Raw genomic sequence first — 27,001 nt, forward strand, 5'->3', positions numbered from 1 at the left:
ACTTCTTTCAACTAGCATAGATAAATTCTATTTGTATTGTACAGAGCTGGGCATCGCTACTCAAATTTTGGTTCCGCATCTCTGCAGCTTTTGAGAGGTAGTTGTCGCTACCACTACTTCCGCAACTTTTTTAACTTTTGGAAACAGCAACCCGCACCTCCACTACCGTTACTTTTATTGTAAAGTGCAACTCAAAATAAATAGCTGGTTTAATGAAACAGAAATTCTAACACATATATTGATTTAAACACACAATAGTGGAAAAAAGCTATTTTTACTCCATTAGGGTAATACCCTAATAGAGTAAAAATACTTTGCAAGGATACAATTGTACCCCTATAAAGTATTTTTACTCTATTAAGTGTCAAATCACTAAATCAGCCTGAAAAGTACGCAACAAGTTTATATTTTGAAACTCCTCCTCAGTCCTCTTCCTCCTCCTCTTCCTCCTCCTCCAGCTTCTTGAGGTTCCTGAGGTTCCCCTTCATGAAGACGAGGTGTTCAAAGTTGTGGACAGTGAGGGACAACCTCATGGGCTTCAAGATGTCTGACCCAAAGCTGAAGAGCCACTCCACAGGTGTGTTGTAGTACTTCAGACGTCTCATTACATTTTTCGGTTTTTCATTTTTGAATGGTAGCAGTTGCAGAATTTAACTTTTGAGTTCCACAACCCGCTACTCTGCTACTTTTGGAGTTCGCAACCAAAACCGGATGCCGCAAGTTGTGGAGGTGCGGACTAAAGTTGCGGTATGTCCACCTTCGATGTTGTAGTGAAAATAGCATAGCGTATGAGGAAGTATGGTAAAAAACAGATTTTAGTGTGCTAAAGAACCAGAGAAACTGAAGATTTATCTGGCACTTATTGGAAGTGGACACATCTGTATAGTAGAGTAGATGAAGTAAGTGTCAATGATATTATGTAGTTCTATGAAATTTAATGATTGCAGGATTAGCTTTGCTTTTTGACCACAGAAATATAATAAGGTTGAACAATAGTTTCATTTAGGTATGTTCTTAAATTGTTCTATGGGGTTGCTTTTGATTCTCAATGATTTATCTTTTCCATTTAGTTATTGGGTTACAAGAAAGATCAACACTGAAAATAATAGTACTGTACTATTTAGACTTAGATGTTATTATGAATCAGTTTTAATCTTCAAATAGGTTCTCCTCTGTCATTTTTGTATATGGTTGTGAGTATACCTTGTGTGTGAATGTTACATGGGGATAAGGATATGCTGTAAATTACCAATTGAAATTTTTTTATTATTGTGTATACAGGTGCATAAGGATTTTCATCATGTTTTGTAGTATACTCTGCTGCATTGACTTCTGGATAGGTAGCCCCATTTTGAAACTTTTTACTGAAAAATTTTGTTGATGGTAACTCGGAAATGCTCATTCGGTGAGTTTACTTGAGATACATGGTTATTGAAGTTTGAAATATAGCTTTAACATAAAGTTGTGCAGGCCAGCATTATTTTGGTTACATCTTATTGTACATTAGTCATAGGAGTTGGGTTCCCAGTATTCATGGTGTGTAATCGTTTTTACCTTCATACGTACTTTCATTAGTGGAAACAGGTGCAGTAACTCATAAAGAGGCGATTTTAGTATCAAACCAAATAGAATTTTCCACACAAATGTTTGTAGTATACGTATTAGATAACACAGCATGAACGAGGAAAGCACTTCACTTTGATGTATAATTTTCTGTATTTACATGAGTTTCTCCAGGTTTGTCTTGAGTTAAAGTTACTCTCATTATCTTAGTAGTAGTAGTAGTAGTTTGATTTAGCTCTTGCCAGTATGTTCATTTTTCTTACAAACCTGTATATCATACTGAGCCAAAATTGTTATTGCTGTACCCAGACACACTAATTCTGAAGCTTCAGTAAAAAAGGATTGTCCATGAATGAAAATTTGTGGACCACTGGTTGGAAAGACACTATCCATCTTAAGTTGTTGCATAGATTAGATATATACGTAGCTCTGGTATAACAAACAAAAGGAAGGTAGAGAGACTCATTTGTACATATGTGGTTGATGGTTTTCCACGAAAAAAATTGTTTCAAAAAAACTTTTGAGCCCAAAATCACAGCATATGAAGGGGGAGGGGGCATGGGGTTCAAGCTTTTGAAGTGTCCTAGCCACTGGGAAGTTGTTCAGTGAATCCAGTAGAGCACTTGGAGACAGATTTGGCCAGAAACCAAGTGTCCAGTGTATTTTTATAGTAAAGCAGGTTTTATGTAATATTTTAACCTGATAATACAGGTTCAGAAATCAGGTTAACATCTTAACCATTCAGCTGAAATGTAGCTGTCCAGATCCTGGAAGACTTTCTCTTTTGGGAGGGAAGGTATAAGCTTTCAAAGTAAAAACTGGCAAAGTTTGATAGACAGCTCCCCCATATAGTACTCTTGAAGACCACAACTTCCAAGTTCCTTTTTCAAGAATGAAAGTTAAGAGGATCCAGTCTCGTGCTTTGAAATGCTTGTAAACGATTGATAACAAGTGGAAGTCAGCAGGTTACTACAATCTTTTGAGGCTTGAATCCTCCAATGCATAGCCAAGAAAAGTTTTGAATTATAGCATTAGTGCCTGGTCCTCTTGAAGTAGTAGGGATGAATTGTGGATAAAGAAAAATTTCATTGGTGTAATGAAAAATGAAGGCTGAAATAGTCTGTGGGACAGTGATATGTACAATTAAATTGAACATAGGTTGATGAATTGTGGCAACTAATTCAGTAGTGAAAGACAAACCAACTGAAGAGAGGTCTCAAGTCTCATGAGTACTACTCTATTTAATAGTATTGGACAAAAAATTCATGATACAAAAGAAATAACTAATAAGCTAGGAAAAATATTGCAAAGACATCAGCATCCCAAATAATGTAAATGAACAACTCCAGTAAATCAGTTTTGGGAGTGAGATTTAATTTGGAATATTATATCTAGCACCATTAACTGAAACATTTAATCACAGTACTCAATATGTAGTTGGCAAAAAATCTGTGCTAATATGTGGCACAATGCCAAAATTATTGTCAAAGTTAAACCCAGAGAAGACCCAGGCAGTGGTAACATTCACAGGCCACTCTGATTAACTAGCTGATAATGGAAGTCAAGGGGAAAAATAGTAAAGTTAGCATGGATATTTATTTTGATTCACTTGAATTAGAGAATGGAGTCTGTAAGTACAAAAATGTTCATAGTTGTAAATGGCATTAAGTATTATAAGTTTTTTCTGGAATTGAAAGATATCACCACCATAGTGAAAATAGAACCTAGTCATCATCAGCAGGCTTCTGATTCTGTGTAGAAGAGAGAAAAGCTGTTCTGCTTCAAGATGAGAGACCACCTATTAACCATGAACTACTATACATACTACTTAACTATGAATAATCTTGGTCACCTTCTCAGTTAGAAACATCACTTGCTCAATATGAAACCTTTATTAATGAGAAGCCATACTTTGGCACAAAGAGCCTCCTGTTATACCAAGAAGTCTTTGTCACAAAATGCTAAAAAAACCCTATTGCACTTTCCCAAACCATGTTCTTCCCTTCAAGGCATCATGTTTGTGCAACTTCATTGTGTGCAGACATTGTCAGAGGTGCTCTTCCCAAACTAACAATTTTTATTGCAGTGTCTTACCGAACAATTACACAGCTGTAGGTTCCCTACGAATGGCAGACAATAAATTCAAAACTTCTGCGGTGACGCCGCCATCGCTGATGTAGGTGATGTCATCTTCCACCACTCAAGGGAGCTACAGGTACAACAACTGCCCAGGTAACATAAATTCGTTCTCTGCCGGCTTCTGGTGAACATCGGTGGTCGGTGCAGACATTTTCATCATTGTTGGGAAGTATATCTTACCAATATTGCGAAGTATTCAACTTTGTGTTTGTGGGATTGAAGCTAGTTAGCTGAATTTCTTTTCTGCAATTTTGTGGCTTTACCATCATGTTGGACTCTAGTCCTTTAGGAGTTAGGTTTTGCGCCAGAGGGTGCAAAACTAGGTTAGTTAAACCAATATGTGATTCGCACACTAAGTGCATTAAGGATAGGAAGAGGAAGGCGGCTCTCTGCTCCTATTCCTTCTTCTTCTCCTCTTATTATGTCTCCAATCTTGAGTCCTCCTACTCCTGCACCTGTAACTCCCTTGTCAGCTTCTTGTGGAGTTTCTCCTTACATCATTGCCAGCCTCGAGTCTAAATTTGAAAAGAAATTTGGTGTATTAGCTAATACTGTTATGCAGTTAGGTTTATCTGTAAAATCTTTCTTGGAAAAGACTTGTAGTGAAGTGAAAAGTGTCAGTGCAGTGCAATCTGAGGGGCTGGCTGTTTGTCCCGATAGTTTTCCTAGACGAAGGTCCCTGTCCCGCTCCCCTGCTGGAGGTCAAAGAGAGACTATCGGGTTTTGCCCACAGACAGTCGCTTCCTCCGTCAAGCCTGTGGTGCGACAGCAGGATTTGACCAAACAACATTGGAAAGGTGTGTCGTTCAGTAATCAGTTATCATCAGTCGAGTGATTCGTTGCCGGTTAGACGTCGTAAGTGGCATGATTCTTCTGCCTCATGTCCGTTGAAGAGACGTTCGACTGAAGAGGTGTTCTCTCCACCCCCTGTGAATAGGAACAGAGAAGTAGACAACCTTCACCTGTCGTTTAGCGTAGCTACGTGGACTTGGCCTCGGATTCTCACGACAGCGACAGCCGCCTTCGACTCGATTGTGGAACGACCGATTCTGAGTCTGTTGAGATCTTCGACTCATCAAGCTGTCAAAAGATTACCTTTGACTTAACATGCGACAGATAATTCAACTGGCGCGATACCTCCGTTGTCGATCGTGTCGAAGTCCACAACCCCAGTTGCTACAACTTCAAGTCAAGAAGACGAGAATTTAGTTCCTCTGCATCGACAATTGCAGGAGCTGATGAACTGGATGAAAGAAAGCAAACAGTATCCGAAGAAAAATGAGTCGAATGAAGAACCCTCTCTGTCGCCTATCTCGTTGGATGACGAGGACAACTTAGAAGCAGACTCTATCCCTCTCTTGTGCTATTGTAAGCTTTTACGCTACCTTCTGGACATGTACCTGCATTACTTCGTAGCAGCCGCTCCCAGGTTGCCTGCTTCCATCTTCCTGATGAGAAGGAAGAATTTCGATCCTCTCCTCCCGAAGCTTGTACTTTCTAAGGCAGCAAAACGATCGCTTCGGAATATAGAAGACTGGTTGAAGTTCAAGAGAGAGCTCGGGAAAGCAACTTTCGCCTATCCTCTGTCGAAACTTATTTAGAAGAGGTTCTACGTAACTGGAGAAGCCCTCTCCATGGGAGTGTCTGCCTCCTCCCAGGGGGACTTCTCTGGCCTGGTAGATGCAAATAGGAGGTCTGTGTTTGCAGCAGCAAAAATTTTCTTTACTTAGCCTAAATTGGATCATTTGGTAAAGAATATTTTCAAGATTTTGGAGATTATGAGCTTCTTGGACTGGATGATCGGAGCCTCTGCTATGAAAATAGAGGACTGTCCTACTCTCCAGGAGACCTGGCATCAGACTGGCTTGGGGTTTTGGCGTGTGCCGACAAATCAGTTCGGGATGGTTGCGATGAGCTGGCCTCTCTTTTTACATTTGGAACTCTCAAGAAAAGGCAGCTCTGGTGTTCTTTTGTTTCGAGAGGAGGTGCTTCACCTCAGAAGTCCGCTCAGTCTTCTAAGCAAGTTAAACCCTTGACTGTGACTCCTATCACCTCAGAATTGCCCTTGCAAAAGAAACCCTTTCGAGGGGGCAGGTCTAGACTGTTCATCAGGCCTTGATCGAACTTACAACACCCGACCAAGTCCTCGACCAAACCCAACACCAAATCATCCAAGTAATCCTTCAATCCTTCATGCTCCGGTAGGGGGCAGACAGAGCCTCTTCTGGGAGGAATGGAGTCGCTGAGGGGCAGAGGCCTGGGTGATCCAAGTTCTCTGCTTCAGTTACTCCATTCCTGTCAAAGACACTCCGCTCCTATCCAATGTTCCCATCGCATTGCCCGCCTACTCTCCAGGCTCGGAGAAATTTGTAGCCTTAACTCGAGAGATAGAGCTCTCGTGCAGAAGGCAGTCATAGAGGAGATAAGCGACAGATCATCCCCGGGGTTCTACAACCGTCTGTTTTTAGTCCCCAAATCATCAGGGGGCTAGAGGCCCGTACTGGATGTAAGCGCACTGAACTTGTTCGTTCAGAAGACTAAATTCAATATGGAAACGACTCGTTCGGTGTTGGAATCCATTCGCCAAGGGGATTGGATGGTATCCCTGGATATGCAGGACGCATGCTTCCACATCTTAATTCACCAGGACTCCAGGAAATACCTTCGGTTTGTGTTCAAGGGGATCTCATACCAGTTTCGAGCTCTTTGCTTCGGCCTCTCGACAGCACCGCAAGTATTTACGCGAGTGCTGACTCCGCTGGGAAGTGGTTACACCTCTTGAGCATCAGTGTCACTTTACCTAGATGACTGGCTTCTCTGCTCCTCTTCGGAAAGTCAGTGTATGAAGGATCTCAAGAGGACTTTCATTAACTCACTTGTTATGTCTTTTTATAAACGAGGAGAAATCTCGCCTAATTCCGACTCGGAGCATTCTTTATTTGGGGATGACTCTGAACTCTTGAGTTTTTCGGGCTTTTCTTTCACTAAAGAGAGTCCAGTCGTGTCTGGAAGTAGTCCAAGACTTCCTGGACCCCAAGTCCTGTTCCACCAACCATTGGACCAGTCTGTTAGGAACATTAGCTTTGGTGGAACAGTTTGTCAAACTCGGAAGGCTGCACATGAGCCTCCTACAATTCTTCAAGGCATCATGGTGCAGGAAGACTCAACCGGACTCAACATTATTCTCGATTACAGACGAAATCAAGGAGGACTTAGCGTGGTGGCTTTCAAAACCTAGACTGGTAGAGGGTCTTTCGCTTCGTCTGCTCCACCCAACCCTTCAGTTTGTTCAAGGGAAAATGAACGTGTTGGCGGACGAACTAAGTCGACGTCACCAAGTACTGCTGTTGGAATGGACTCTCGATGCCAAGGTCTGCCTAGACGTATGAAAGCTTTGGGAAAGCCGATGATAGACCTATTTGCAACTTCGAGGAACAACCGCCTTCCGCTTTTCTGCTCTCCAGTCCCGGACCCTCTTGCATGGTCAGTCGATGCAATGTTACTAGACTGCTTGGGCCTGGAAGCTTATGCCTTTTCCCCGTTCGGCCTAATAAGACAGTTGCTAAACAAAGTGTCATTTCATGAAAAAGTTTCGCTGAACTTGTCGCTCTGTTCTGGCCAAGAAAGGAATGGTTCCCAGATCTCCTCGACTTGCTCGTAGATTTCCCCAAGCTTCTTCTGTTCAAGAGATGTTTACTCAACCGCACTATGCAAGATTCCACCAAGGATTATCTGCTCTGGCACTGACAGGATTCAGACTGTCAGGAGTCTCGTCAGAGCGAAAGGTTTTTCAAAATGAACTGCAGAAGCGATTCTTCTAACAGACTAAACCAGTCTAAATGGGGAGTGTTTTGAAAATGGTGTAAACAAACTAAAGTCTCTTCTGAAACATCTGTGACCGAAATAGCGGATTTCCTTTTATTCTTAAGGGAAGTTAAGCTTTTAACTCCTTTGACTATTAGGGGATACAGAGCGATGCTGGCTTCAGATTAGGCCTATCCACGAATAGTGATCTTTCCGATCTAATTAAGTCGTTCGAGACTTCCAAATCGTCAAGGAACTCGATAGCATGGAATTTCGATATAGTACTTAAACGGCTTTCAGGTCCTCCCTTTGAGCCGCTACTTTCTTCATCTATGTGGAATCTCACCAAGAAGACATTATTTTTAGTTGCATTAGCATCAGCTAGACGAGTTAGCGAGCTACACACAATGGACAAAAAGGTGGGATTTTCTCAAGGCTACCCAGTTTGCTCCGTGGAGCTCAATTTTCTCGCAAAGAACGAGAACTCTTCTAATCCTTGGCCATGTAACTTTGTTTTCAAGAACCTGACAGACTTGATAGACCAGGAAGAAGAAAGGCTCTTATGTCCCGTGCGGGCATTAAGATATTATCTCTGCAGAATGGAGAAAATTAGAGGTCAGTCGAATTATTTGTGGTGCTCTGTTAAAAATCCCTCTCGCCCTCTCTCAAAAATGCTATCTCCTTTTTTCTGAGAGAATTAATTGTCGAAGCACACTGTTCAAGCTAACAACGCAGTGTTTCCTTTACTGAGAGTGAAAGGGCACGAATTTCAAGCGGTAGCGATTTCCCTTGTTTTTCGACACAACTTGTCGCTATCCGCTATCCTCCAAAGTACCTTTTGTAGGTCTAAATCTGTGTTCGCTATGCATTACTTGAAAGGAATCGAGACAGTGTTCGAAGATTGTAAGTCTCTCTGTCCACTTTTGGTAGCTGGCATGGTGGTGGGAGAAACGACATAGGGGGTTGCTCCCTCTGTTAGCCTATGTTTCGCCTTGTATCAAGGTTGACGAGTTGAGGGAAGTGTGGGGGTACAATTACTTGAGTACTCACCAGTTATTTTAGTTTTAGTTTTGGTGGGTAAAGGTTTTTATTTCGGTGTAGGTGACATTTTGTTTTCATGTTGGTTATTTCTGGTCTTAGCCCAGGGCAAGGGCAATATTTTGTTGTATCTCTCCATTGAGTCAGCGGTGAACACCATGACTACGAGGATCTTCCACTCCATGTAGAGGCACCCATCGGTCATACTGCGTAAGATGAGCACCAACCAGAGGCAGTATTCTCCTGCAGTAGCTCTCACAAGGTAAGGTACAACAGGCACTAACAGTGATTTTGGGTTTTTTTTCTAATTAAGCTTACATCCACAGCCTCCCATCCTTCCAATGGGTAATCAGCTGTATAATTGTTTGGTAAGACACTGTAATAAAAATGGAATTTTCATTATAAAATAAAATTTTATTGCATACTTACCAAACAATTATTAATTAAAGCCCTCCCTCCTCCCCACAGGTGGGTGGCTGGGCAGAACGAATTGTTGTTACCTGGGCAATTGTGCCTGTAGCTCCCTCAAGTGTAGGGAGATGACATCACATACATCAGCGTTGGCGGCGCCACCGCGGAAGTTTTGAATCTATTGTCTGCCATTCGTAGGGAACTTACAGCTGTATAATTGTTCGGTAAGTATGCAATGAAATTTTTATAGTACAGTATAATGAAAATTCCATATTTGCAGTTAGTCTGATGTGGCATTCACTTTCATTCACTCATTTATTTACACTTTATACCCTTTCTTCAGGTTGCAGTTTGTAGAGACCTACATGACGAGTAGCATACTGATTGTATGTCATGCTGGGCAGCTCAAGGTCTTCTCCCCTGTCTACAGTACAATTACTTTGACAGTGCAAAAGTTGGCAGTAGGATATTTAGAACGTATCTGCTGAGTATTTTTGTAATAGGACATCCCCTTGGGATATCGTATTATCTCCTCTTTCTGCTTGGAAAGACCTATGTTAGACCTCTTCTCTGTGACAGAAGCTAGAGGTCTTCTGTTCATGGTCCCAGAATTGTTCACTGGAGAAGATTACTTTTTTCTACCTCCAGCACCACTCATTAACAGTTGAGATGTACCAGTGAGCGATTGACAACTCTGTGGAGCTCATGGCCAGATACATTCCAGCCAAGTTGTCGGAGTAAATGCTTCATTTTTAGGGAAGACCCATGTTAGACCTTTTTGCCACTTGTGAGTTTCAGGACTCTTAGGATGACCTTGGTGGCACCTCTGTGGACACAGGGAGAGTGGTTCCCAGACCTTCTATCTTTTGTCGGCAGTTCCGAGAGAAATTCCCCCATGGAACAACCTCCTTGCCAGCCTCATGTGGAAAGGCTCCACCAGTCGGTAGGATCTCTATTGCTTCACAGCTGGAAACTGTCAAGTATCTCCTGAGAGTGAGAGGCTTTTCTTGCAAAGCAGCAGGCCAGATGTCCAGCTATCTTGGGAGGTCTTCATCAGCAGTTTACCAGGGCGAGTGGGCCATCTACTGTGGGTGGGATTGTTGACGGGGTTTCATTCCACTTAGAACTTCAGTCGTCGGATAGTGGATTTCTCATTTTTCTCACAACTGAGAAAGCTCTTAACGTCTCAGCTTTTAGGGGCTACAGGACCACCTTGGGGTTGGTTCTGCACCTGAAGGGCATGGACATCTCTTCATCCTTGGAAATCTCGATGTTGTTCAAGAGTTTCAAACAATCCTGTTCACTAAGAGAACGCAAACCACCATTGTGGGATCTTACTCTGGTCCTGAGTAGTATCACTCTAGCTCTATTCAAGCCAGTACATCAATTGTCAGTCAGGAATCTGACTCTAAAGAAAGAAGGAACTGTCTAGCAGACCCTATCTCTCCCTCCAACACCTAGATCCTCCTCGGTAGATTTCCTATTGGGGGCCATCGAAGGAAGCCAAGCCTTCCGGGGGCCCTTCCCCCAATGAGGAGCAAGGCTCAGGCCCTTGCCTACATAGACCAGGTAACATCAGGGTCCAAGAACACCCTGCGGCCCCACGGCTCCGTCAAGCAAGGCCAAGCAGAGGAGGTTCTACACCCCAGAGGGCTTCTCCTAACCCCAAGTCCTTGGAGGATAACATTTCCCCCCTCGCCCCGCCCTTTTCGGGGGAGAGACTCTTGGCGGGTTCAGTCTCCTTCTCAGCAGCAGGAAACCATGCAATGGAGACCACGGTGTGGGCTGCTATCCAGGCAGCCTCCTGGCTCGACCTATGGCCTGGTGCGGTGGCCAGATTTGCCACCAACCAACTTAAAGGACGGGGGCCGAGTTGGCCTAACTCAAGGAGCTGGTCCTGTTCGGCGGAAGGCCATTGGCTCCTTAACTTCTCAGGCGATCACCCAGTGGACTAACTGGATACCTGTCCAGGACACGGAGCTGCCTTTAGCCGGGAAACTGGAGGTCCTGGCCTGGGAGGCATTGCGGTTAGATGTTTGGTCATTACTGTGTCTCCTGTACAGGTTGTACTGCCCGAGGACAATGGCCTCCTGAAGGCGGTGTGGTCCCGCTTCAACCTTTGGGGCCCTCCATCGGCATAGGTGTTTTCCTCTGCATTCCACTTGGTGAGCAAGGCTCACTCCGCCACGGGGAGCATGGCTCACCCCGCTACGGTGAGCGCAGTCTTGGAGCCGGGTGCTCCATCCAATATCAGCTGGGGTGCCTGTCGGTATGTTGTCCACCTCGTCAGAGCTCCCTTTCACTTTCCCCATGGGGTTTGGCTGTCACAGGAAGCTGTGGGAGCTGACGGAGTCTGGAGTTCCATTCCCGGTCTTGGTCCGGCATCCCTTGTACCCTGTTCAGATTGTCTCTGAGGAAGGACGAGTTTTGGTGCTGGGGCTGCCGCAGCTCCTTCCTGTGATGTTGGAGCCAATGGCCAGGACCCTCCCCCAAGGTGAGGTGTCCCTGGTGGATGTAGTTCCAGCCCGGTCCAAGCGCCAGGCCCTCTCCCCCTGGGCTGAGAGCAGTAAGAGGAAGGGCAAGAGGAGGCCCCCTTCTCCTGAGGATTATTCCTCCTCCGAGTCTTCAGACTCGAACAGGTCCTCCTGTAGGAGGCTTGGAGCGAAGCAGAGGTGACGTGCCGGGAGGAATCGAGCGCATTCTTCCTCCTCCTCCCCAGGCCACTATTCCTGCCCTCCCTGTTGTAGCTGGGACTGCAGGGGTCGGAGTAGGAGTGGCAGCTTTCATGACGGGTCTCGCTGCCACGGGCACCATCGCTTCTCTACTGGTCTGTCCCCGCGGAGGCCCCCAAGTTCATGGCTCCCATGACCATCCCACGAGGAGGGGGGTGCTCCGCTCCACCACCAGTTCTTCCCCCTGAGGTCTCTGTGGATCCTGCCCCAGTACCAGCAGCTCCTTGGTGGCTGCTCGTGCTGGGCAGACTCCTTTCCTTGCCATCCCTCCCCCTCCCTCTGCCTTGCAGAGGAGGTGGAGTCGTTTACCCTCTCCAGTTGGGATCGGGGTGCAAGCCTGAGGGAGTCCCAAGGTGGACCCATGGGTTCAGTCCGAGGCTCCTTTCCTAGATGAGCACCCGTTCCCACCAGCGCCCCCCGGTCAGAGCTGCCCACCATCACTGACCTTCCTCCTCCGCCCATGATGGCCCTCGCTTGCCGCCTAGAGGACGGTGAAGACATGGTGTTCGTCCAGGACAAGCTCCAGAGTGCCTTTGAAGGGCAGGGCGCCACGGACGAGGGGTCGACCTGTAGGCGAGTCCTAGCTCTCATTAGGGCCAAGAACCATCTGGCAGAGGTAAGTATATGGCGTTGGAACAAATCACAAATTCTTGGTAATATATATTTTTCCTAGCTATACTTACCTCGAACTACTTAGGTTTCAGGCCCTTCCTACCATACCTGAGTACCTTAGGGCAGAAACCTTAGGGAGAGGAAAGCACTGAGGTCGTGGGTCACATGGCCTTTGACCCTCGGGGCATGTACCTGGCTAGGTGTGGAAGGGATAACCTGGTTTTTTTCTGGTCGGTATCGGATTGACATCCAGGATTCTCATATTAAAGTAGTTCGAGGTAAGTATAGCTAGGAAATATACAAATTACCAAGAATTTTGATTTTTTGCCTTGTCCTGTCAGAGCTTTGCGCTGCTATCTAAAAAAGGACTCGTTACCTAAGGTCAAGGTGTCATAGACTTTTTGTTAGCACTGGCCGTTCCAGAATGGAAGTTTCCAAGAACTCCATTTCATTCTGGTTGCATGAGGTGATTAAGCAGGCACACTACTCACCTTGTAGTTCTGCCACAGAGTCTATGCAGGCTAGAGCAGATAACATCATCATAATGGCAAGTTGGCTACTTGAGTATGTTTTCATGAATATTTAAGAAGTGAGGTGCTTTCATCCTTAAATTACTGAATATTAGCCAATCATATTTTCATCATTGTTATAATCAGTGTAGTTTCTATAAATTTATTATTTTTAGGAATATTCTTTCATGTTAGTAGATTTAAGGCTAATATACTTGTATTAACTTTTCATACTCAATATTTTATTTCAGGGATGCAGACATAACCAGAATTATATTACTTTTAAAAGATTTACCAGGTTCTCTTTGGTCAGTTTGTAAGCACATACTCTAATTCTGCTAGAAAGTACATTACCATCTAGATCAACATTTCTACCTTTCATATTAAAGAGTTAGTTTTTAGTCATTATTTGAAATGGTTTCATCTTTCCCACTTACAGTTATGTAGATGTGGTCTATAATATTATTTGGTCTGTAATATAATTTGCTTTTTTCAGGTTCCTCATTCTTTTGCCCTTCATAGTTACACTACACCAACTATCTGTCATTATTGCAAGAAATTGTTAAAAGGTAAGCCATTAGATACTGAAAGAAAGTTCCTATTTCTAACACGATTTATCTTTTAAATCAAGCTTTGTAAAGCAAGAAACCATTGTTCCATGTAAAATAAAACCAGGTAGTCCAATTTGAGTTGGAATAAGAAAGGTTCCACTGTATGCCCAATTGTCAGCCTAGTAGCCACTGTCATCATCTCATCTATTTAGTTCTTGCGGTGTTGGATGCATGCGTTACAGCTCAGCCATTTACAGAGTGTTTTATATTTTTGTGCTTATCCATTTTGTATGTTTTATGTTTTTACATGTACACATTTTTTGAAGAATTCATGTGCATTCTTTACCCCTCCTTAATTGGCTTAAAAGTTTGTTGGGTTTTTCCTTTTCGTGCCTTTTTGGTTTTGTTGGCAGTGTCTCATGCCATTTGCTGTTGTCTCATCCTTGAGTGTGCAGTATTTGTTTAATGTGTGTAGAGTGAACCCCCTTTTTAATTAATTAATTGTGTCCTGACTTTGCTTGTACATGTTTAAGGGACTAAACACACTAAGTGTCGTACACAGCCCTCGGTGGCTACTTTCTGGCCCGCTAATGCAAACAGCTGTTGGTCATGGAGAGGTACAATAATTCTCTCTCTCTCTCTCTCTCTCTCTCTCTCTCTCTCTCTCTCTCTCTCTCTCTCTCTCTCTCTCTGCAAGCAGGAAGGTATGTTCTGAACTCTCTGAACTCTCTCTTGATAGTCTTGGTTTGGTTGAAGGATGTCGTGGAAACACGGAAGTAGTCAAAATAGATATGTTCTCTAAGCGGTTACATCATGAGATAGATTGCAGAGAAGAGCTTGATGTCTTAGCTAGACGAAGGGAGAAGAAGAAGTGATCTCTTACAGAGTGATTTACAATGCAATAGGTTAGCAAACCTAACAAAAGATACGTGTGTACGTACGAACACCTCTTTTTAGGTTAACATTAGTCATCATTTAAAGTTCTCATGAGACCAAAAGTAGCTTCCCATCCCAGAAGGTTAACGTTCGTACATTTGTTGTTTTGCTTACCTAGCCTTCACGGGCATCCTGTGACTGTGGTTTTGGCCATTCTTTCCTCAATGACCTCTGACCTGATTCAGCGTTATGCGTTTATACTAAGGAATGTTATTACACATGTAGAGCTTAACCCTTGTCAGAGTAATTTGTCCCATTTCTCCAGTTCAGAGTAATTTATCCTGTTTCTCCGGTTTTTGTGTTGCTTCCAAGATAAAGTGAATAAATATTTGTCAATATTCAAGTTCAACTTGCATAGGCTAACTTTCAGAGATGAATTATATATTTATATTTACACTTACTGAAATACAAGCTTTGGTTTTCAGGGCATAATATTACACTTTCTCTGTGAATTCTTTTTATCCGTGAACTTAACTTTATTTTAATTTTTATTCTGTTCACTGTATTGGTTACCTCTTGCTCTGTCTAGATTTCTTGTTTCTTGCATACTTCACATGCCTGTGGTTATGTTGGTGTTTGGAGTCCTATCTTGTCATGTCCTGTTTGTTGTGCTTCCATCTGCTATCTGGAACCCCACTCCTTGATGTAGCCAAGGGGATTTTGATAAAGTTTAAGATAGATGCTCAAAACACATTTCATTGCTTTTGCTCTTAACCTATATCTTTGCCATTTTTGGGGATCACCTGCATTCTTCTCTGATTCTCTGTAATTCCCTTGGATTCCTTAGGCTAGTAGTCCTCTTCTGTTCCCTCTGCTTTGTAAGATTTTTCATTTCAGGTTGGTGAGCTTGACCTTTTAAATGTGATGGTCAGCTTGGTTATTCCAGTGCTACAAGTGATACTGGGTCATGCTATGTCAGTGTGTCGTGTCACCCTGAGGTCCCTTTTTTGTACTTTTCTATTACTCATGGCTTGGAAATGTTACATGTTGTTTTTCTGTTCTCTCTGGGGAAGTTTGTACTTTATAGTTCCTTCCCTGGTCAGTCTATGCAGTTTTGTCGTGAACTGGGGCTCCTTTCTGGGGCCTTTGTTTGTGGGGATCCTTCGGTCATGTGGCATTCTCTGATCCTTGTCAACAGCAATTTTATGTAAGCTACTTAATTACCCCTTGATTCAAGCCTTTTTCACACTTCTGTTGTTCCTGGCATTTCAATCTGTGTTGGGAACATCAGACACTTGCTTGGTGACTTGGTTTCTTTATCTGATGCCAGTCTTCTCTGACTCCCTTGCCTTCATGATCCCTTTGAAGTTGGCACAAAGTCTGTCATGCCAGGATTTGTCAAGCATCTTCATGTCGTCAATTCCTGGCCTCAGAAGTCTGTGAAAACCTACAGTGAGTGGTGGTTGTGTTCTAGTCCAGAGGTGGCATAATTATCTTCACTCCCTTTTGTGTTTGAGCAGTGCAGAGAGGCTTGGAGGTTTTGGGTGTCCCTGAGACTGATGATTCCTATTACTCCACTTGTTCTTGGCCATAGTGAAAATGGTTTCCAATTCTTGTGCTTACTGACTATGGATATTTATGTCTGTAGATGAGACTCATCATTTATGGTTGCTGCATCTTCTTGAGTTTGTAATATTAGGTGTGGCATTGGCTATTGGTTGGAAGGAAGGTCTCCTTTATCCCTTTTAAGTATTCTAGCCCAATTCATGGTTGGTACAGTTTACAGGGTTCCCATTTGCCAATGTCTTCTCTCCGAGGAATGTCAATTTGGTCCTTCTGTTTGCATTTGCCAGGCAGTGGCCCTGTCCTTTTCGTCAGGCTTCTTCTGGTGGGATGGGCTTTCATCAGTGATGAAACTGCTTGTTTGCCCTTTGACTCACGCTCCAAAGGCTCCCATGGGCCTTCAAGTCACTTATTTTCTTGAAGTACCTTCTATGTTTGGTTACTTGGTGTATGTGCTCTCTGGGAGTATGCCTTCCATAGCATCCAGACTTATGGACACCAGGCCAGAGATCTGGTTTTGTTGGCTCCACTGTTGGACTTCCTACACCTACACTGTCTTTTCTCTTCAAAGGCTACAATGATTTGTCCTCATTCTTAAATTGGTATTTAGGCTAATTATGATTAATAGATTTTCATATAATAAACTCTTTAAAACAAAAGTTATTATTCAAAGCCAAGACAGTCTTCTTCAGTACCCTTCTTCCCTCCCCCACTCTGATTTTCCAGATAAGGGTTAATACAGAAGAATTAGAGAAATTGCAGGTGGACTGGGATGCTTGGTGGAACCTTTCTTCTATCAACTCTTTAGTCAGTGGAGCTGAGTCTGTTTTGAAGGAAATGAGACTAATTTTTATTGTTTGTTTTTAGAACTTAGTATTATATAAACAGAAAAAGTACATTAGTATTATGTGAACAGAAAAAGTACATATTAAAAATAAAATCATTTCTATAAACTAGAAAATTTAACAAGTGCACTGCTATAAACTTACATAAAAAATTAATTTCTTATTTTGTAATTTTTTCTTCTGTAACAGATTGCAAAAACACATTATGTACTTCACTATAAGTTTTAACTTTAATGGAAATTGGAGACTAGTGAAATAGAATGAGTGAAATGTTTTGCACTTGTTAGCCATCAGGTAAAACCCAAAATAAGTTTGCTGCCATTCAGGTGGGTACATGAGTTTTTAGAATAAGGTAAATAAGTCTGCAAAGTACAAGGTAATTTGTTGGAGTGTTTAAAAGAAATCAGTTGGAACTTTTATTAAGCTCATAAGCCTCTGATTAAAACAAGCCTGTCTTTGCTTATTGGGGGTAATTTTAGATAACGTACAAATATCAGTTATGGCAGTTTACCAGAATATAAATTGAAAAGTTTAGACTAGAATTTAGAAAAGAAAGGTCTTTAAGAGGTAAAAGTTTAACAGTATCAGAGTAGGAGAAAGGAATATATGTACAGTAGTGGGATATGTAAAATTGTTTGTAAGTAAATGAAATAAAGCACAAGATATTATCAGAAAGGTGCTACAATGTACACTTATAGTTCATTGTAGTGGAGAAATTTGTCAATTCCAAAGTATGGTTGTACAACAACAACTTCCAGCCCTAAGTACAACAAGGTTAAGGAGTGCAGTATTTATGTTATGTCTTGCTTTTAGTTCCCTTCAAGCACTTGAAGAGTACACAGTTAAAATTGAGTCTAGATAACAAGTTAATATCTGAAATAAGCTGATGTTGATTGTCTCCTTTGTCAAGGAACTTGCGTAAAAATATACATATCATATTGTTCCAAGTTTGGTCAAGAGTCATAGGCTAGTCTTTATTAATGTTTGAGTGTACCTATAAACTTGAAAGGCAAATGGATATGTTTTGTAGATGGAAGAGAGTATGGAGTAGAGGAATAGTAACTATTTCATCAAAGTAGTTGAAAAAAGGATGTGAATATAAGTGGTGAAGTCAGAATTTTTGTCACCCCTAAGTGATATGTATTTGATAGAAGTTTCTCTTATAATATCATTCCCTGCCTGTCATATTTTGTTCATAGGTTTTTTTTATCTCGACTACACCCGTTATGTTCTATTTTAAGTGGGTGTTTTTTAGTTTTATTTGTATGAATTTTGTAGATCATGATTATTACAAATGAAAGACATTTGTAGAAGGGATGCTGTATTCCTTAATGAAGGTACTAGTTATCAATCTCAGTTCCTAGATTCAAGGAATGTTGTGGAAATTTTTATCTTTTTGTGTTGACAAAAATACCAGATTTTAAAAGATTATGCTCCCTATTACAGAAGTCTTTGAATTTCATTTGCAGTGGTTATTAATCTACTGTAATGTTTTTATTAATCTACTGTAATCTTTTAAGTATATCTATATACTTGCATATCATGCAACTTTTGAAGACCTAATTTGAAGGTAATATTAAGGGGGTTGCATCATACATGAGAGATAAAATTTAATATTTGCATATTAGTATTGTGTTATAAAATACAAACATAACAAATATACATCTTTAACCTGGCTCTTTTAAAAGAAAGTTACTCTTTACTTTACTATGTGTATCCAGTAATATTGCAAATATTTTCATATTACTCTTGTATTATAAAATATAGACATAGTAGAAAAAGCTAATAGATTAATATTTATCATTCTTTTGATTAAAATTACCTCCACTAAAGATGAAGTTGTGGATTTTATACTTATTAGTTCTCAGTTTGTTGTTAATGGTAAGCGTAATCTCACTGTAGTACAGAATAATGTTTGCAAATTTATTTTCAACACCAGTTTGACCTCACAAGGCAGAACTAAGTTTTACATGATGAACAATTTACTAATGATTTACTTCTTCAATTTTTAGGTCTCTTCAGACAAGGTGTTCAGTGCAAAGACTGCAAGTTCAATGCACACAAAAAATGTTCTGAACGAGTTCCCAAAGATTGCACAGGAGAGGCACCTAAAAAGGGTATGTACAGTAAACATTCTTGTTGATATATACCTCTAAATGTAAGTGAAGATGGTTTCAGTAAGCAATAATATTTAAACTAGGGAAATACATAGCCAGATGTCATTTTGGTTTATCATTCAAATGGAGAGCTTGTGGATAGGAGTAAAACATCGTATTTGGAAATATTTCCGTAGATTTGTAAGAATATATCAGGTTTGGATACTGAGGGGTGGTTTGACTGTTTTCATTGCAAACCCATCACTTGTATAAGCACACATTTTTGGACTGCACATGTCCTGGACACTACAGTGTTTTTACCATTAGACTATTAAGGAGAGGTAGTAGCTCGATGCATGGGGAAGCTAGTTCTTCTTGTACCCATCAACTGCTTTCCCTTTTTTTTTGTGCCATTAAAGCTGTTAATAGCTGAGCAGTATTCCCACATTATTCCTTGTTGCAGAATGACTGAAAGTTATATGTTTCTTCAACAACAATATACAGTTTACTATAGAAAATTGTGGGATTTTGGTTTATGGAATTGATTAATTGTGGAATCTTCACCAGAACTTGAATGTTATATTTTTGGGGGGCTTGTAGCCATTTGTATAACCCTCCAACTGACCCGCATAGGCTAGAAATGTAAAGAATGTTTGATAGGCCATGAATGCATGAAATAAAACATACATATTAGTCTACCACTAAACTTGTATGTATGAATTAATAATAGTGATTAAAAGCTAAAGAAAAGTCATGCTCATATGTTTGCAAACTGCAGACAACACTGTTTGCAGTTGAGGAAAATCAAAGATAGGTAAAGGTTGTTGTAGGCTTTTTGTTAGCACGGGGCATTCTAAGAAAGAGGTGTCCAAGAATACAATCTCTTTTTGGTTACGTGAAGCTATGAGGCAGACATATTTGACTCTTGATGATTCCACCGACGTGTCTGTGCTGGCTAAAGTACATGATGTGAGGGGTATTGGTCCCTTTCGGGCTTTCAAGAAGAATTTGGCTGTTCATAGAGTTTCGAGAGCTGGGACTTGGTTACGCCAGTCCACGTTCACCTCTTTCTATCTTGAAGATGTTGCCCACAGATCTATGGACACTTTTTTTGGTTCCTGTGGTGGCTGCCCAACAGATCGTGTAACTCTTCATTGCCCTTCATCGGGCATGTTTGTATCTTACTTAGGATGATTGTGTGGAAGAGAGAATGAGTGGGTTGGCTGGTCTCTTTCTCTCTCTTGTTCCTTTCCTTCTTCCTACAGGCAGGTTGAGGAATAGACCCGTAATTTGCTGGACTGGTTCTGATACTGGTGAGTAAGGTAGTCATATTGGTAGTTCTGTTGCTTTGTGTTCAAATAGTCAAACCCTCTATTTAGTAGCATATACTGCACTCTCTAGCAAGGGGGAGTGAGGAGTAATAACGAACCCTGATGCATTGATATGTTATCTAACAGTCAGAGTTTCTCTTTAGTTCCCTACTGCAATGAATCTTTCTATACATCATTGTATTTAACCCAGTGGCTGAGTTTTTGAATATCAGTTTATCTAGCTTCTCATGGGCATTAGTCCCTCTCCTGTAGATATTTCTTTTGGAGTTGAACTGGTGGGTTGGCCCTCAGCCAGTTTAGGATGTTTGTACCTCCTTCCAAGTATAAGTCTATCCTATTGGTAAGACCGAAGGTTTGTTAGCGTGTGAATAAATGACAAATTTTCTAAGACAGGTTGTATTTTTCATAGCTACAAACCTGAGGTCTTAACATTTTACTGCCCACCTCTAGCCACCCCTCTGTCTTCTTATGACATCCTGGGTTTGGAAAGATTAAATGTGATAGCGTGAGTGCACGGTCTTTGACCAGTTTTCACCCGGTATACTCACATGTTGCCAGATCTCACAGATTCCTTGCTTTTCAATCTCCAGTTGTTTAACCGGATCCAGCTAATCGCTAGAAAATTATCCTATTGATAAGACCTCAGGTTTGTAGTTATGGAAAATACAAATTGTCTTACAAAATTTGTCATATCATTATTGAGCAATTTCAAGTTCAAGATTGCTTAGTGTCTCCTGTAGAGTCCTTGTAGCCTTAGGGCAAATGATTTTCAGAATTTCCAATGCTCTCAGTAGATGTCTCATTCTCCTGTTAAGAGGAAATAGACTCAACTACACAATTCCATACACTTCCATTTACTTTGTCATCTCCTTAACTGCTTGGAATGTTAGAATGTCTCCTCCCAATAAGATTTTCAAGTTATCATAGGATCTGTCCTTATTTTAAAACAGCCGTGGCCTGGGGTCAGAAGCGCAGTGGTCTGTGTATTGGTGAGGGTTGCCATTCTATAGGAATTTTCAGCACCTGGAACGTTGTAGACATCAATGTTTTCTGTTTAGAGATACTAAGACTTTTCTGTCTACTTCCAAAGGATCAGCACTGTGAGGTGTTGAGATTGAAGCCCCTTCATCTGTATATCAGTCTCTCTCTGGAGTTTAGATGCAGGTCTAAACTTTCTGAATTTACTGTGAAAACACTTATTTAGCACTATCAGCAGTTAATAAATAATTTATTGCCAGCACCCTTCTTTAAGCTCTTGTAAAGGGAATACTATTTTAGCTTTCTGCCTTAGAGCTGAGGGTGATGTTAAGCTACGTTTTACAGTGGCCTGTAAGAATTCCAATGTAACCCCTTAGTGGGGAAGAAGAGGAAACTTCTCTGTCCTGTTGGAGCAATTAAGATTTAATCAGATGCATAAACCTAGAATATCTTTTATCGTCCTTTTAGAAACCTTGAACATCTTTGTCAAAGGTTAATCTTGGAAGAGCCAAAGTTAACCTTCTGTTTTGTGGTTTTAGGAAACGTAGATGTTGTTGTCAAAGGTTAAGCCCGGAAGAGGCAAAAATTAACCTTTAGTTTTGTGGTTTTAGAAAACCTAGCTGTCTTTGCCAATGGTTAAGTTTTAAGGCAAAGTTGACTTTTTGTTTTGTGATTTTAGAAAACCTAGAATGTATTTATGAAGTTTAACCCTGGAAGAGGTAAAGTTAACCTTTTGTGTTTTTAGAAACTTATAACGTCTTTGTCAAGGAACACAAGGTCTTCTGTGACGTATTGAATAGGCTAGTGCATGAAAACTAGCTCCATATCTTCTACCTTTATTGAAGATAAGCATTCATAATGTGAGCAGCAGTTGTAACTTCATTTAGTGTTATGTCAATTTGTCGCTTCAGAATAGGATTGATGTGGTGCAGTAGAAGTACAATTCTGTTTTTACCAGCTCACTACCTTAAGTATACAGAATTGTGTTTGAATATAGTAATGCCCTTAATCCACTACGAGTAGTGGGCAGTCTTTTTCTGAACCAAAATAAGAGCAATTCTTTAGGCTCTTTTGTTTAAATCCCAGGTTGTTATATTTTGGGGAGCGTGAAGGTACAAATTTTTGTGAAGGAGCGTACCTTTATATCGTAAAGGTATTTATTTTCAGTGACTGTCATTTTATAGGGCTTTTGGACCCAGGCACAGGGGTCCCTCATACCGCTTGTGTTTCATACTGGCGGAACCGAAGCAGTTTTCTCCGCAAGGCTGCTCTTTGCTGCACATGTATGATAGCCTCGCTCCCTGAATGGAATACAACTTCTGGTGGTAGTAAAATCCAGCAAGGATTCCACATCAGGTGAGAATATTTTGGGTTTCATGCAAGAAACCTTTAGCTCAAATGGCTGAGAGGATTTTTGTCTTGCTGCACTACCCAATGTCCTCTTCTTAATGTGGGAATCAGCTAACTTTAATAGTAGGTAAGATTCACCACAAACAATATAAATTTTCATTATAAAATTTATTGTTTGGATACTTACCTGCTGTTAAAGTAGACCCACCCAGCCTCCCCACAACTTAGTGAGGTGTCGATGAGAATTCTGACAAAAGCTAAAACATTCGAAACATACTTATTGGAGAACAGGTAAACTAGACAGTCACCCGGGCAGCCATTCGATTTTTTGTTTGAATGCCAACTCGCATAATTGGCCCGGAGATATAGCTAACTTTAACAGTTGGCAAGTATCCAAATACAGTAGTACCACATACTTCGAACTTAATCCGTTCCAGAAGGCTGTTCGGCGCCTCATTGGCGTGGTTGGTATGGTGTTGGCATCCCACCTCGGTGGTCGCGAGTTCAATTCTCGGCCATTCCATTGAGGAGTGAGAGATGTGTCTTTCTGGTGATAGAAGTTCACTCTCGACGTGGTTCGGAAGTCACGTAAAGCCGTTGGTCCCATTGCTGAATAACCACTGGTTCCATGCAACCTAAAAACACCGTACAAACAAACAAACAAACAGATTTTGTTAATCATTTCTGCTAAATTTTATTGTGAAACGCTTTGTTCTTTCATTTACTATTTTGCTAATATTGTTCAATTAGACAGTCTCATTCGGCGCACCGAACACTGGTTCAGTTAAGACTTTTTTTCCTTTTTTTCTGTATTACAATTATTTGTTTTCATGTATTATCATTACGTTAAATTCATTGGGAAATTCCCTTTTTATGTGAATTGTTATTGCTTTTACGTACATACAGTAATATTTTAACTCTGTCTCCTTCTCTCCTCAACATATCAACGCTCCCCCGTTCAGTCTCAAGGGCATGATGTCACCGCGGTTACGTATGATTTGATGCATCTTTTATGCTAAATGTTATATTGAAAGCTATATTTTATATTAAATGCTTTATACTTTTATTTATTTTGTCGAATATCGTTATCATTAAACTATGTATTGTAAATGAAAAAAAGTTAATACAGTTTAACTTGTAAGACCCAGAAGGCTGTTGAATAGAAGTATAAACTAGATAATCAGTCAGTTCGAAGTACGAGTATTTCTTCGACAAACAATACAAAATTTTCTCAAAAATTTTGTTCAAAAAACAGAAAGTTTGACATAATAAACATTCAACAAATGAGATACCACTGTAATAAATTTTATATTATGAAAATTTATGTATTGTTTCGTTTCTCGTGGGAGGTTCTGAAACAGATTATGTATGAAAACAGAGGTTCCACTCTATATTCAAAACTTTATTTTATTATTACAATGTCATATTTGGTTTTTCTGTGGCATTTGCACCCACAGACTTAGTTGTCTTGTATTGATGTTAGAACAAGTTATGGATGTATGTAAAGCACATAATTATCAAATCTTGTGACTGGGATATGTCTATTAGTTCATTTTAACTTGTATGTTTATGCAGATACATTTTTTAATGCGCTTTCCTGCAATATGGTGGTCATGTTAGACTCCTTTATTATGATAATTAGCTGTTAAAATTAAATGGCCAGTTAGTAATGTTACTTTAAATTCCCCTTACCAGATGGCGTTGGTAGTGATGACGGTGATGTTGGTGTTGAAGGAGATGGATACTGGGATGATGAAAATGATAATGAAGAAAATCAGTTACCTGATCTTGATGGAGACAGCACAGATGATGATCCTGTAAGACCAAGACCAAGCAGGTAAGGTTAAAATAATTTTAAAATAAAAATAGCATAAATATATTAATGTTAAAAATACTTTGTTCACAAATTATTTTTTTTTTCATTCGTATGCAACACAGTACAAAGGTGCACAGTATGTACCTTATAGCTTGGGTATCACTTTGGTTTTCCTAATTTGCCTAAACATTAAAAGCTATAACTCTTGAAAATAAAAACTAAACTTTAGTTCACTACTGAAACTGTTGACAATGCTCAAACTTTGTTCATACGCGAACAAACCTTCGGTCTTAACAATAGGATCATTTCTAACGCCTAGCTGGGTCCAGTTAAAAAAACAGATGAAAGCAAGGAATCTTGTGATATATGGCAACGCATGCGTAGATCAGTTGAAGTATGGTCGAAGACCATCCACCTACGATCACGCATCAGTCTTTACTTTGACCGCCTGGTTGAGAGTCGAGTTAACCTCTCTTGGCCTTTTCCCTGGTTCATTGCCCGTTTTCGCTAGGTTCCGTGCGTGTGGTGTGTGTGTTTGGACTGATATAGGGCTCTCTTGGCCTTTTCCCCGGTTCATTGCCCGTTTCGCTTATGTTCAGTGTGTGTGTGTTTGACTGATATTATGGCTTCTTCTGCTCCTTCTCAGCCTCTTCAGCGTGTGTGCCCCGGAATTCCAGGTTTGTTCATGAAACTTACCTGTCAGATATATATATAGCTGTATTCTCTGAAGTCCGACAGAATTTCTAAAAACTTACGACACACGTAGTGGGAGTAGGGTGGTTAGTACCCATTCCCGCCGCTGGGAGGCGGGTATCAAGAACCATTCCCATTTTCTATCAGATTTCTTCTGTCGCCGGTGTTGTAAACAACTGTTTACAGCACCTCCGCCTCAGGATTTTGGAAAACTTTTCATTGGCTTGAGTATCCTCTTGACTTTTTGGTTTTTTGTTATTGGATCGATAGCTTGGCATACGTGACTTTGGATTGTTTTGATTTTGGCTTGTTTTTTTCCTTAAATATGTCTTGATCTAGTTCGGCTAGCGCCAGGGTGTGTATGAAAGATGAATGCAAGGTGAGGCTACCAAAGGCCTTGGTTGATCCTCACACACTGTGTAAAGGTTGTGGGGGACAAGTTTGTAGGTTTGATTTTTGCTGCAATGAGTGCGAAAGTTTGAGTGATGTGCAATGGAAGACGTATGAATCCTACGTTAATAAATTAGAGCGTGACAGGATCAGGAGGTCTTCCTCCAGGAGTAAATCGGGTAGCAGACAGGGTATTAATGTAACCCCTTCTAACCCTCCTTTAGATTTTGTGTCTCCTAACCCCGTAGTGTTGCCTTCGGGCCCTCAAGTGGTGCTCTGCGGAGGGTAATGCCCTTTCGCTTATTTTGGATTCATTGAAAACGCTTGAATCTAAAGTTCTTGCCCTTGAAAACAGGCAAAGTGCTCAGTGCAGTGATAGTGCCCCTAGTGAAGTGGAGGGGGCGTCAGATCGGCCCTATAGCGCCTCTAGGCTGGGACCTCTGCCGGACTCCCAGAACTCAGGGAGAGGGCATGTCGAAGGCCGAAGGAGGGTTACGGGGATCCCCCACCGATCTGACGTCCCTTCAGCAGTTCCTGTGGACGCATCCCAGGCTGCTAAGGAGCGTGCTCGAGCACGCATCCTGAAAGATTGTTTCTCGTCTTCCGACGCGTCCTCCCAGCGCAAGGGGTTGGAATCTCGTCCGGATTCGCGACCTTTGAAGAGGACTCTTGAAGATCAAGACGCTTCACGTCACGCTATGTCTGATTGGCATTCTTCTCCGGAAAGCGTAGCCTTTCCGCCCCAGAAGAAGTCTAGGACGTCATCTGATGATGACGCCTTCGAGCGCCCCAGTCGCTCTAGAGCCAAGGGACCTTCGATGTCAGGATGCCAGAAAACTTCCAATCATTCATTCATTCTAGAGCCAAGGCTGTTCCTGGGAGAAGGAAGAAGGCGTCCCCTCTCCCCTCGCCTTCTCACAGGCACAGCTTGTCTCCTCGTAAGGAGACTTCTCAGACTGAGATAATCCTTGCTATGCAACGGCAACTGGACGCTTTACTTAAGCAGAAGGAGACGGTTCCTCGTCGCAAGAAAGACGACAGACTTCCGATCAAGAGAACAAGACAGTCTTCTCCGCCTGCTCCTCTTTCGTCCCCGTCTCCTGGTATTTCGCCCTCTAGACTTCGTTCTTCTCCCCAGTGTTCGTCTAGAGGTGGTGGTAGACATCATGAAAGAGAGAGGTCTCATCACGCTCCCCTCTCTTCTCGACGAGAAGACGCTCGGCATTCCGACCTCGACGTTTCTGCTGGCGACGATGTTTTTTCTGTCGGACGAACTTCAGTATGTTCTGCTCCTCTTCGACATGCTCGTGTCGACGCTCAACGGGACGCTCGTCAGGTGGCAGGCCCTGTTTCTTCGCGGGACGTTCGTAGGGACGCTTCACGGGACGTTAGGAGAGACGCTCCGCTCGATGCTTCTTTTGTCGCTTCGCTGGACGCTCGGTTGGGCGCTGATTTGGACGCTTCGTTGGACGCTCGGAGGGACGCTAGGTTGGACGCTCCGATGGACGCTAGTAAACATAGTCGTAAGAGCACTTTGGACGCGAATGTGGAAGTTCGCTATCACTCTGACGCTGTTCCCGAGGCTTTTGCTGACGCTTCACGTCTTCCTACATCTTCACGTTCTCCTCAAGTTGTGATTTCTGACCCTGTGACTGTTAAGGATTCTGTTAAGGGTCCGCTACCCTCTTCTTCTCGACATCGTTC

General features: G+C 41.7%; 1 protein-coding gene across 8 annotated transcripts in view; it reads left to right on the forward strand.

The window, feature by feature from the left end:
• Window positions 1–27,001, forward strand: part of LOC135224616 (serine/threonine-protein kinase D3-like) — a 459,833-nt gene that overhangs the window by 306,767 nt on the left and 126,065 nt on the right. For all 8 annotated transcript variants that reach the window (XM_064263796.1, XM_064263793.1, XM_064263797.1 and 5 more), the window contains 3 exons: window positions 13,305–13,377; window positions 18,656–18,760; window positions 24,094–24,235. In XM_064263796.1, coding sequence (XP_064119866.1) covers window positions 13,305–13,377; window positions 18,656–18,760; window positions 24,094–24,235 — 320 coding nt within the window. The remainder of the gene's footprint in view (window positions 1–13,304; window positions 13,378–18,655; window positions 18,761–24,093; window positions 24,236–27,001) is intronic.

This window comes from Macrobrachium nipponense, chromosome 12, assembly GCF_015104395.2.
Source record: "Macrobrachium nipponense isolate FS-2020 chromosome 12, ASM1510439v2, whole genome shotgun sequence".
NCBI lineage: Eukaryota > Metazoa > Arthropoda > Malacostraca > Decapoda > Palaemonidae > Macrobrachium > Macrobrachium nipponense.